The 13,292-nt window shown below is 44.1% G+C and overlaps 1 protein-coding gene and 1 pseudogene across 1 annotated transcript in view; both read right to left on the bottom strand.

The window, feature by feature from the left end:
* Positions 1 to 13,292, bottom strand: part of USP8 (ubiquitin specific peptidase 8) — a 61,218-nt gene that overhangs the window by 7,830 nt on the left and 40,096 nt on the right. Inside the window, exons 13-17 of the mRNA XM_056135371.1 lie at positions 9,695 to 9,775; positions 8,762 to 9,024; positions 6,268 to 6,480; positions 5,490 to 5,700; positions 1,135 to 1,371 (exon numbers count right to left, since the gene is read on the bottom strand). Of these exons, the coding sequence (XP_055991346.1) occupies positions 1,135 to 1,371; positions 5,490 to 5,700; positions 6,268 to 6,480; positions 8,762 to 9,024; positions 9,695 to 9,775 (1,005 nt within the window). The remainder of the gene's footprint in view (positions 1 to 1,134; positions 1,372 to 5,489; positions 5,701 to 6,267; positions 6,481 to 8,761; positions 9,025 to 9,694; positions 9,776 to 13,292) is intronic.
* Positions 663 to 760, bottom strand: LOC130043129 (uncharacterized; annotated as a pseudogene).

The following is a 13,292-nucleotide window of genomic DNA, read 5'->3' as shown; positions in this document are numbered from 1 at the left end:
ACCCTGGGGGAGGGAAGGAGTCCTGAGAACACACAGGAACCTGACCTAGTCTACCTGGAATGGAAAAAGACACTACTGAAGGAATCCACAAGCCACTCTGAACTCAGTGCTGCTATGTGGGGAACAGACTACTTGACATTCCCACCCAGAGCAAGTTCTTGTTAAAACGTGGGTCGGGGCAATGGCTCAAGTGCTAGAGCCCTGGGTCGTCCAATCCTTAGGCACTTATTGTATCGTCTGATGAGCACATTGGGAGTGACCCTCCCACCCTACCACAAAAAAAAAAAAAAAAAAAAACTGTTTCCCAACTTCTCATTTTCATTCTTTGTTTTTGTTTTTGGGGCACACCTGGCAGTGCCTGGGCAACCATATGGGATGTTGGCAATCGAACCCAGGTGGGCCGGATGCAAGGCAAGCACCCCACCCATTGTACTATTTCTCCAGGCCCATCATTTTTGCTTTTTTTGTTGGGGGAGGGAGCTGGGACCATGTGCCAGGGCTGAACCTAGGGCTCTAGCAAGCAAACACACAATCCAGCTCTTTGGACAGTCCCTGTCTTTCCATCCATCAGTTTCCCGTCTCGGACTGTGGTGCTGCACGGCCTCACGCTCAACCTGCCCTTTGAAGGAGTACCTAATGGGAAAGGGTTTTTTTTTTTTTTTAAAAATATGGAATGCTTCACGAATTTGCGTGTCATCCTTGTGCAGGGGCCATGCTAATCTCTGTGTCATTGGCTTTGTTTTTTTTTTTTAAGGTCAATTTTTTTTTTGGGGGACAATGAGACCTATCTAAAACAGAATTTTTTTTTTTTTTTTTTTTGCTTTTTGGGTCACACCTGGCGGTGCACAGGGGTTACTCCTGGTTCATGCACTCAGGAATTATTCCTGGCATTTCTTGGCGGATCATATGGGATGCTGGAAATCAAACCCAGGTCGGTCACGTGCAAGGCAAATGCCCTACCCATTGTGCTATTGCTCCAGCCCCTAAAACAGAATTTTTGCCTATAAAATGTCTATGGGGCAGAAATTCAAAAGTTGTCCAACAAAGTACATGTCTGTGTACACATAAGCAATTTTTTGATACACAAACAAAGTTTGATACATTCGAAATTCATTTTTCCAAGCTCAAACTTACCTGTAATGTGCATTTACTTGTGGATGCTAGCGGCAAAGATAGATACATGAAGGCCTCAAATGTCCGAGACTTTTTGTGACAGGTGAGGCACTGGACTGTGGATTTAAACTGACCCTGAAAAAGTGTAACAATAATAGACTCATTGAGCTGCTTGTGCTTCTGCCAGGCGTGCTCTGCAGCTTTCAAGTCATCGAGATGATCGTTATTTTCTTCTTTATGTCTCTTCCGGTTATCAGCCTGGAAATAAGATTAAACTATATTAGCATATAGTAGCTCAAAGCCAACACTTAAGCAGACAATTTAAAGAATAAATGTATTTTCCAGACCAGGATACTTCTGATTCTCAAAAGTAAGTTCTGATCCCGTTATGTGCTATAGTATTTTTTTTGTGGGGGATGGAACTAATGGTAAAGTTGTAGGCCTTTATGTCTGAGATTTAAATTCAATCCTTAGTCTTGCCAAAAAATTCTAGCCAAAGGCCAGAGAGATAGTATGAAGTTAGGTGCTTGTCTGGCTGCAGCCCTGGTTTAATCCCCAACACTAAAGATGGTCCCCCAAGCACCACCTGAGCATTGCCAAAAAAAAAAAAAAACCAAAAACCTCACTTTGAAAAGAGAACACATCCTACATACAGCTGAGAGGTAAGCTACAACTATAAATTACTCTTTTGTCCTAGTCTCATGCACACATAAATGCAGGTGTGTATAAATAAGTAAATAAGGCAGCTGAGAAAGCCTGACCATACAGATGAATGTTAGTTATGGTCATTACAAAGAAAAAGCAGTAATTTATGTGGAATTTTTGTCTTCCTTCGTTGTGGCAGCCTAGGTCGGCCTTGAGATTTTGTCGGCCTCTCCTTTCTCATCCTTCTCAGTGCTGCCATGTCGGTGAAGCCTTCAGGGTCAGGTGAATGAGACCAGTTGTAGTTACTGGTTTTGGCATATCGAATACACAGCGGATAGCTTGCCAGGCTCTTCCGTGCGGGCGGAATACTCTCGGTAGCTTGCCAGTCTTTCCGAGAGGTATAGAGGCTTTTGGGGTGACCTCTAATCACCCTTGTAGGTGTTACCATATTTGAACCCTATCAAATATGGTACGACAATTCCAGAAGACGGGTATTTAGTGTCTTATGATGTGTCGCGCGGTCGCTTGCGGCCGCGCGGTTCCGGAAAGCGTCCTGGAGTGTGGCGACGGCTGGGTAGTGGAAGTAGTGTAGACGATCAAAAATGATCGTCTGTACTTTCAATGCACGTACGCTAGCATCAGATGCATCCATCGAGGACCTGATGGTACAAGCGCGAATGATCAAGTACGACATCATTGGTCTGACCGAGACAAGAAGACACGAATCTCACCATGCCATTTTCGACACTGGAGAAGAATTGTTCCTCGGAAAATGCGATAAAAGAGGTGTTGGAGGCGTCGGTGTCCTTATCAACACAAACTTGGCCAAGAGCATTGATTCATTCGAATGCCTAACAACCCGAATCGGACGTTTACATTTGAATAGATGTGGCTCACTGCCTGCAGTTTCTATCTTCGTTGTCTACGCACCAACATCTCATTATGATGAAAGAGAAATCGAGAAGTTCTACATGGAGCTAGAGAAATTCTATAAAGAAGACCACACCTTCTACAAGATCATTGTGGGTGATTTTAATGCCAAGATAGGACCGAGAAGATCAGCTGAAGAACTTCACATCGGAACCCATGGCCTAGAATGGAACGAACAGGGTGAGAGACTGTCTGAGTTCATCATGTCGACCAAGACCATTCATGGTAACTCACAGTTCCAGAAGGCAGAATCTAAACGATGGACATGGGAGTCTCCCGGTGGACGATTCCACAACGAAATAGACCACATCATATTCAATCGACGGTTTTGCCTGACTGATGTCGCTGTTGTCCCAAAATTTCGAACGGGATCGGACCACCGTCTCCTTCGTGCAAAATTCTACTTCACAGAGCGGGGAGAAAGGGCTGCAAAGTTCAAAAAGAGAACTCCCAGAACGACCACCAACTGGGAACTCTTTGGTACTATTGCGGCAACATGGGAAGATGCCATTGTTGACAACATTGACGAGGAATACGATCGACTGGTTCAGCACCTCCATGAATGTGCGAGGAACGCCAAGAGAGAGATAGCCACAAAAAGTCGCCTATCTTCGAAAACTCTTGAGCTAATTCGCCAGCGTGGTTTGGCGCATGCCTCAGGCAACCGCAAGCTAACGTCCGAGCTTGCAAAGCAGTGCAGAGATGCGATCAAGGAAGACCTCAAAGAGAGAAGAGCAGAAGTACTGGTAGATGCGGCAGAAGCCGGGAAAAGTATTCGTAACGCCCGCCTGTCCTTCGCCAACTATAAGACCAAGATGACTGCCCTCCGACGTCCTGATGGATCCATCACATCCTCCAGAACGGCAATGGAGAAGATTATCCATGACTTCTACTCAAATCTCTTCGATAGCCATGTCCACTTGCCGACATACCAAATTCCACAGGATGGGTATGTCGTTCCCAACGTTCTCCCTTCCGAAATCCGACACGCCATTTCGTCAGTAAAGAAGCAAACAGCACCCGGCCCAGACAAGGTCAGACCTGAACACCTGAAGAACCTGCCGTCAGTACTCATCAATACACTGGCTCGGCTCTTCACTCGCTACCTGTCTGAATGCAAGGTTCCATCTCAATGGAAAACCAGCAGGACCGTACTACTGTTCAAGAAGGGAGACATCCATGACATTGGCAACTATCGCCCGATCTGCCTATTGTCTGTCATCTACAAGTTGTTCACTCGAGTCATCCTGAATAGGATTGGCAGAACACTAGATGAAGGACAACCATGTGAGCAAGCAGGGTTCCGCAAAGGATTCAGCACCATCGACCATATCCACACGATAACCAAACTCATTGAGGTTTCTCGGGAGTTCAAGATGCCGCTCTGCTTAACGTTCATTGATTTAAAGAAGGCCTTTGATTCTGTTGAGACGGAAGCGGTCATTGAAGCCCTAGCCAATCAGGGCATACAAGCCCAATACATCAGGATCCTCCGTGAGCTGTATTGCGGATTCACTACCAGGATCTCACCATTCTACAAAGAAGTGATCGTTGATGTCAAGAGAGGGGTGCGGCAGGGTGATACCATTTCACCGAAACTCTTCAGTGCCACCCTCGAGAACATCATGCGACGACTGGAATGGGAAGGAATGGGAGTGAAGATAGATGGTCGGCAACTACACCACCTCCGCTTTGCTGATGACATTGTTTTAATAACACCAAACATCAGCCAAGCGGCACAAATGCTGGCCGACTTTGACCGTGAGTGTGGAAAGGTAGGACTACAGCTGAATCTTACGAAGACAATGTTTATGAGAAATAGCCTTGTTCCTGACGCCCCATTCGCTCTCAATGGAACGACCATCTCCGAATGCAACAGCTATGTGTACCTAGGTCGAGAGGTCAACATGACAAATGACCTGGCACCCGAGCTGCGCAGGAGGAAGAGAGCGGCTTGGAACGCCTTCAAGAACGTCGAAGAAATAGCTAAGAGGACGAAGAACCTCCGGCTCCGGGCACATCTCTTTGATTCCACTGTTCTTCCTGCATTAACATATGCCTCAGAGACCTGGGCCCTACGCAAACAAGATGAGAACGCCATTCAGGTCTCCCAAAGAAGAATAGAAAGAGCTATGCTTGGAATATCACGTTTCACTCAAATGAGAGAACGAATCCGGAGTTCTGACATCCGTCGACGATCAAGGATCAGGGACGCTGTCTCATATGCCAAGGTGTCGAAAATCAGATGGGCTGGTCACGTAATGAGATTTAAAGACGACCGTTGGACTAGAGCTGTTACTGATTGGATTCCACGGGATGTCAAGAGACCGCGTGGCCGCCCACCTACCAGATGGTCAGACTTCTTTGTCAAGGTCATGAACGATCGGTTTGAGGCCCTCCATGTTCCCGGAGCGAAGAGATGCCATTGGGCTACACTAGCACGCGACAGGGACAAATGGAGACGTTACTGGCGCCCGCTCGAGCAAATCGACGACTAACGGGAAGTTAAGTGATTAAGTGATTATGTGGAATAATTCTTACCACACACACTGAACTATGCCCAGGTTGTCTGTAAATAATCTTTTTTGATAAACCATATCTACAATTTTACTATTACATACACGTAGCAACTACTTAACACTTAGGAATTTCGCACAATACAACTTGTTAACATAAATACAATTATCAGAGTCAACAGATTTGAATAAACTAGTAACTAAAAGTTGCTATATAGATGATTATTACATTGCTAAGCAGCCCTAAAGTCTGTTAACATAGAAAAGAAAAATCGAACCGCTTACTTTATTTAGATCTTCATGGAGACCATCCATCAGGAACAGCAGCAGTTCTTGTGAATCTTGTTGGCTATATCCTGCAAATTGGTCATTGATCTTCCCAATGGTTATTTTGAAGTCTTTTGGGCTGATATACCTGTACTGTCCTGCCCACAAGGCTTTCATGATTATGCCAAATTCTTCTGCCACTTCACCTTTGTGCCCCAATAGATTAGACCTTGGCAAATAAAATTGAAGTATTAAAAAAAATTCAAGTCAAAGTACAGTATTTTTTTCTTTTTGGGTCACGCCTGGCGATGCACAGGGGTTACTCCTGGCTCTGCACTCAGGAGTTACTCCTGGCGGTGCTCAGGGGACCATATGGGATGCTGGGAATCGAACCCGGGTCGGCTGCATGCAAGGCAAACACCTACCCGCTGTGCTATCTCTCCAGCCCCACAGTACTTTCTTGATGTCAACGTTAAATCAATTCCAAATTATGACCCACACACATCCATTCGCAGGTTTATTACCAAATCCTCACCAGAACCCTAGTCGGTGAACTTCGTTTCTTTTGAGGCTGATAGTCCTGGCCCTGCCTCACTTACTTACCAATAGGCTCTGAGGCAGTCGAGGGCTGCTGCCCTGAACCTTTCCTATCTATCCTTCATCAGCCAGAGGTAGCTTTCCTCGCCCCTTTTAAGATTAAAAACATTTTCTCTAATTTGAACTCTCTGAAGTTGAATGATACGTGTGGTTGGTTCACTCTTAATATTGGAGTGTGCAAAATATGATATTCCCTTACCTGTTAATATCCTCCTGGTAATAGTTTCGGTTGAAATAATCAGCCAAACATGGAGCATTACACAGGCACTGTAGTATTGAGTTCATGTAACAAGTATTTCCTAAATTACGAAGTCCAGTGAGAGCTGGTCCAGGTCCTCCAAAAACGGGACTGAGATTTCGAATCTGATTACTCCAAAGCCTTGTAATCTCTGCTTTAGGGTGACATGTTGGCCTGAGGAAGAGAACACACAGAAGATGTCTTAAAATGCAGAATACCTGAAATTAAAGGTATAGAATAAATGACAGCAGACTCTAGCCCTGTACCTCAACGTATCATCTTATCAACAATCCATAGGTGCTGGGTCTATCGAACACGTAGTACCAAGGTAGTACTGGTGACAAATATCTTTAATCTCTTTACATAAGACCAACCACACATGTGGTAGTGACAAGGAAGCCTAGTAAATTAACAAATGTTCATAGAATCCATCTGCAGGTTTATCAGGATCCTGAACACAGAACAAAAAAAAAAAAAAAGGATATTAACTAGGGAGACAGAGCTCATATAACCCAAGTCCAGAGCTACACTGACAAATATGGCAGCTTCTGACCAGGACTGTTTCAATAAAGTCTGTTGCATAAGCCACAATTCAAAACAGAATGGGGAGAAAAGAATCAGACCTTTTGTGTCATCAGAGAAAAATGGAATGGACTAGAGCACGCTGTCAAGACTTTTGCTACTGAATTTATTTTACAAATGTGATTTCTAGAACTATTAAGAGAATTAAGAAAACTCTTAACTGATGGGTGGTTTATTATTAATCCTAAGCATTCTCCCATCTTAATTGGGATACTGAGAACAGACTAAACTATTCCAGTGACCTTCTTTAGATACACGCAGATCGATGTATTTGTGAACTTTTTCTGTCCAGTATATGTAAAAATATACTAATGGCACATGCTCTGGTCTTAAAAGCTATCAAATTAATGAAGTGGCAAGAATAATGATCAAAGGAAAAAATAAGTTTCACTTGTCTCTGTGGGGAGAGCGGTGAGGAGAGGCTGTTCCTGGCTCTGTGCTCAGGGACCCCTGAAGTGCCAGGCCTGACCTGGGCCTCCCACAGGCAAAGATGTGGTTGTCCTCTTGAGCTATATTTATGGCCTCTGAAATCTCACCATTTTAAAATACTGAGTATCAAAATAAGAAACTACTTTCACTGCATAAGTCTCCAACTCATTTCCCACCTGTAAGAGTAAGTTTCAGGAGAAAACAAAAATTCTGATTTTGGGGGGGCATGCTACAAAAGAGGTAAATGAAAATATAAAAATAGCTGAAATTCCTTAGCAATTGAGAGACTGTATTTTATACTTCCATGTGTATTTCCTCCTAACTCTAAGAAAGTTAAGATTAGAAGGGACAGGTTGGGGCCATGAAAGGTATTTATCTTACATGACATCAAGTCTGGCTGGATCCCGAGCACCATATATGGCTCGTGAGCACAACTGGGCGTGGCCAAATACCACTTCCCCTCCCCACCCCACGACAACAAACCAAGAAAAGTGGAAAGCAGACTTATAAATTTCCTCCTGATAACCTTTTTAATTATAAACATTACATTTCCTAAAGGGCTACACACAAAAATACATCTAAGTGAGATGCTTTTGGGCAAACTAACCTGTGTGTTACTATGGATCAAGCCCAGTGTTTGCTTGCCAAGCACATGCTCTAGCCCTGAGTCACACCCCAGCCAAGGCTTCGCAGACATTGAAATGCTCCAACTGATCATTACTTAAGAACAGAAGACCACTGGGAAATTCACTGAGGGCAAAGGGAACAAACGAACTAGAAGCAGACACACACTATCATGCTTGTATAAGCCTGCTCCCAGTTACTGGCTGAGACTTTTTGATACTATGATTTTGAGATCTGCTACAAGACAAGACAAAAAAATCCTAGAAACTATGGTCCTCTAAAGGACCACAGGAAGCTTCTGAAAAATTTTGAGGTAATCTATGGCCTTAAAATACACCAAAGTTGAAGCAATTTGGGGAGGAGCGGGGGGCAGGAGGAAGGCTCAGCTCCTGGGTCTGTGCTTGAGCAATATTAGGGGTTGAATGCAAAGCATCCGTCAGCCTGCTGCATCTCTCAGTCCTGTGTATACACTTTTGTAAATTTATTAATACTTTTTGGGTTTTGGACTGTATCTGGCAGTACTCTGGAGACATCCTAGTGCTGGAAATCAAACCTAGGCTTCTTTAATGCAAAGCATCTGCCTGGCCAGCTAATCTCTCCAGCCCTTCCATTACATAGATATATCATGCTCATAAATTTAAGTTAGTACGTGGGAGAAAAAAGAAGGGCGATTAATTGGTTTCTTCCTTTCTGGAAAACATCAATGGCTGGTATGGCTATTAAGAGAAATGACAGACTCAGCTATAAGCTAGCTAAGTTTAGTGTAGAAATTTCCAAACAAAGCCGATCATTCTAGTTCTGTGAGTCAGAATAAACTTACTTGTTATCCCGATTAACTGTTGGAGTTACTGTTGGTTTTCTCTTCTCTTCCTCTTGAATAGCCTGCGTTATATCTGGGGAGGAGTAGGAACGCTTCAGCTTAGAGGGTTCCCGGTCCCGCTCAGCAGGGATCTGTGGTTTGGTTTTATGAGTTGGGGTGGTGGAAGGGGGTGCAGCAGGAGGAGCCATTTCCGGTGGATACATATGAACAGTGTTGGTGGGTGAATGATAGTAACGAAAAGTTCCAGTGATCGGGTCCAGGAACTTAGGGGAAAAAAAAAAGATTAGAACACATTAAACATCAACACACACACACACATACACACACACACACACACTCCATTGTTAAACTTTCCAATTATTTTGGATAAAAGGGTGATTCGCGGCACGCGAAATCTTATCAGGACATCTTTTTATGACATCTTATTATCTCATTCCTACTTTGAACAATCTTGCAGACTATCGAATGTAGCCTGCCCACAGGGCAGAGTCTGGCAAACTCCCCGTGGCGTACCAAATATGCCAAATACCAGTAACAATGATGGGTCTCATTCTCCTAAAGAGCCTTGAATATAATCTCAGGGCTAGGATGAAAGAGACGTTACTGGGGCCTGCTCGAGGCAATCGACGAATAACAGGATGATGAAATGAAATGAAAAAGGGTGACAATTAAAACTTCAGTAATTACACTTTCCGAGAAATTTGGTTTTAAAGCAACAAATGTATTTCTAAATAAACTACAGGTTCCAGGACGTTGCAATCTTACAGCCAAGATGCCAGGCTGAATGCTGAGAATCCAAGCCTGCTATCATTAGGGTATAAACTATGTCCTCAATACAGAGGAAAAAAATAGTCTGCACTCCAGGAAGTGCACAATAAAGAATGTTAAAATCGAACACATTTATACATAGTAACTCTGAAAATGCTGAGTTACCTTGGCCCAGCCTAAAGGCAGTCCTGGTACAATCCTTCCCATTTCTTCACTCCGTGCTCTTGTCAAAGGTTCTCGCTGAGCCTAGTTTAAAGCCAAAAAACACAATTAAAAAAAAGATCCCACTACACACAGGCTGCTTATCTCCACTCCCGTCTCCACCCCAATCCCTCACAACGACCCTCTTTAACATTTCATGAAATGAGTTCAAAGATTAAGAGCCCCATAGAGTCCAAAAACCATCACATCAAGAAGTACACACTTCTTGAGTGTACACACTTCGTATAACAAAGATACTTTTCTGGGTTCAACGGGACCAGGCTTCTGCCTGTTTCCTGCTGTCTCTGGAGACCCAGCAGTCACGTACATAAGCAACCTCTGGCCGGCGCAAGATAATCTCGTCATCAGCCACCATCCAGATCGCATGTCCTTTTCTCCCGGAAGGGAGCAAAACATGACGCTCGCCATAGCCATGCCACTGGACCTATCCCAGGCTGTTTCACTTGGGGCACCCCAGAGGGGGTCGGGTGAGAGTCCTCCCCGCCCCAAGGGACCCAACCCCAGCAGCCGAAAATCTCCAGAATCCCGCTCAAGTGCTCATGGCCACTTCCCACATGATTGGGCAGAGCATCACCCACAAGTGAATCTCTTCCTGCACCATGCGGCCACGCAACACATAAGATACACCCTACCCAGTCTCCAAAAGTACCACATTTGATGGAGCTCAAGGAGTAGGCAACCAACCAAAGAGGGGGGAAAAATACACACACACACACACATATTTGCAGATACATATATATATATATATATATATATATATATATATATATATGGAAGTTCAAAAGGCTCAACCTTTTAACAACATGTTAGTGGTATCTTATAGAAGGTCTTGGGCTGGAGTGATAGCACAGCAGTAGGGGGGTGTTTGCCTTGTATGCGGCCAGTCCGGCCGAGCCGGGTTCGATTCCTCCGCCCCTCCCGGAGAGCCCAGCAAGCTACCGAGTATCTCGCCCGCACGGCAGAGCCTGGCAAGCTCCCCGTGATGTATTCGATATGCCAAACACAGTAACAACAAGTCTCACAATGGAGACGTTACTGGGCCTGCTCGAGCAAATCGATGAGCAACGGGAGGACAGTGTTATAGTGTTGTAAAGTCTTAATGGCCCCTGCCAAAATAGAACAATCTTCACACTCTTTCTTCTATGGATACTTTTTTGTATCATTTTCAGTGTTTTTTCATAACAAACAGTACAAAATATATTATTTTGGTTCACTTTGGGACAGGCATTGAGGTTTGGGATGGACGTACTCCAAATACGGTGTGCGAAGGTGTAATGGTGGTGAGACTGGTGTTTGAATATTAAATGTAATCAAATCTTGTGAACTACCTTGTAAAATAAAAAAATTAAATAAATTTAACTTGGTAAAAACAAACAAAAACAAAGGTACTTTTACTAAAGTTCATTTTATTGGGGGAGGGGGGAGGGCGGAGTGTCTCCCGGGTATTCTAGGCCAGGGGCCCTGGGACTCCTAGCTCCTCAGCTCAGTAGTGCAGGCCACATCCTTATGGTGCTGAGGGTCTTTAGGGCTACACCCAGCAGTGCCAAGGCCCTCCAAGAAGGGCCATTTGCCATTTATGATGCCAGAGATCGAACCTGGATTTGCTGTGCACAAGGCACCTTTTTGCACTAGCCCCACCACGTGTCCTTCAATTTTTTTTTCTTCCTCCTTTTTGGGCGACATCTAGCAATGCCCAGGGCTCTGCATTTAGGAATTACTCCTGTTAGTGCTCAAGGAACCATATAGAATGTCAGGAAGCAAACCATGACAAGCACCCTACTTGTTGTACTCTGGCCCGGGCACTGACTTTCCCTAAAAAGCCTGGATAATAAGCCGTTATATGCCACACTTTCATTTCTATATTATCTGACCACGGATACTTAGGATGCTGTCATTTTTTTGCATGAATAATTCTTCTATGAAAGTAAGTTTGCTGGGAGTATGGTGCTGCCAGCTCAACCTGTACCTGTGGGGGAGTGCATCAGCAGCCTGATGGTGACTTCAGGCTTCCTGATACCCCAAAATTGCTGCTGTGCCTTTGGTCTGACCCCCAATAACTTGGGACCAAGTTTATCAAGAAATTAAATGGCCAAAATTTACGTATGTGGGAGCCACACCCTCAAACCAGCTACACAAGTTCATTTATAGGTCTTATTTCAGAGACCCAGAAATTAATCCTGAGAGATCAAAAGCTGCAATTAATCTCGGAACCAGGCATGGCTGAACAGACCAGGGTAAACTGGAGGGAGGGAGCAGGTCAGCCTGGAGCTCGCATAAACAGGTACGTCTCAGGACAGACCTTACCAAGGTATCACAAATCACAAAAATCTAGTATGAGGGTTTTGTGACTGAAATCTCCAGGCTTTCTTGGGGTTGGGATGGGATACCTCCCCCCACCTCCTGTAATTCCAGAAACCTTGGCAGTCACGTCCACACCTCAAAGCTGCAGCCCAATTAAAAAGCTACTCCAGCCTTACCATCCCAATAAAAATAATGAAAGCCCTGAACAAACACCATGGCCTCTTAGGACCTGTATTGCAAACCATAATGCACCAAAGATAAAGAGAGAGTAAGAAGGAAAGTGCCTCCCTCAGAGGCAGACTGGGGGTGGGGTGTGGGATGTTGGGGGATGGTGGGAGGGAAACAGGGGACATTGGTGGTGGGAATATACACAGGTAGAGGGATGGGTGCTGGATCACTGCATGACTGAAATCCAATTATGAACAGCTTTGTAATGGTCAATCTCTCCGATATTCAAGTAAAAAAAAATTTTTTTTAAAAGATCAGGAAAAACAACTTTTACTTTAAAATATTATTAAATGCAATATTACTAAATGCATAGGGGTTTTCTGGCAATTATATTTTGACAATAGATACCAAACATAAAAGTACTGTGGGAGAGACCTTTACAAAACTCATACATATAAAGTTTGGGGCCTCTGTTCTAAAGCATTGTGCTAGCTCTTGTTGGAATTTTCTAAGTTTACTATTTGTATCTGCATTTGTTCACTCAAAAAGTTAAAAGGGATAGTTCTTGAATAAATGTTGATATGACATATACACAAGAACTTTAGTAACAACCAAATTTATAAGTTAGAAGTTGACAAAATCAGAACAGGAGTAAACTGATGCAACTTCCACAAATAATAATGTTCAATAACCTGAGTATATTTCAAAGTTATATCAGATAAGAAAATTTCACGATCCATACATCACTTATGCTAAGTCACTTATAAGTGATCCTTGTTTGTATTTGTCACTGTTCTCCCGTTGTTATCGACTTGCTTGAGCGGGTCCAGTAACATTGTGAGACTTGTTACTGTGTTTGTCGAATATGTCATGGGTAGCTTGCCAGGCTTTGCTGTGCGGGCGAGACACTCGGTAGCTTGCCGGGCTCTCCAAGAGGGGTGGAGGAATTGAACTCGGGTCGCCCCAGTAGGCCGCGTGCAAGACAAAAGCCCTACCCACTGTGCTAAATGAAAAAGATACTGATGGCAAAAAAAATCTCCCCCTGGTGCCAAGGATCAAGTTCAGGGGCTCA

The sequence above is a fragment of the Sorex fumeus genome, unplaced genomic scaffold, assembly GCF_029834395.1.
Source record: "Sorex fumeus unplaced genomic scaffold, SorFum_2.1 ptg000111l, whole genome shotgun sequence".
Lineage (NCBI taxonomy): Eukaryota > Metazoa > Chordata > Mammalia > Eulipotyphla > Soricidae > Sorex > Sorex fumeus.
The sequence above is the reverse complement of the archived record's forward strand: the minus strand, read 5'-3'. Positions and strand labels throughout refer to the sequence as shown.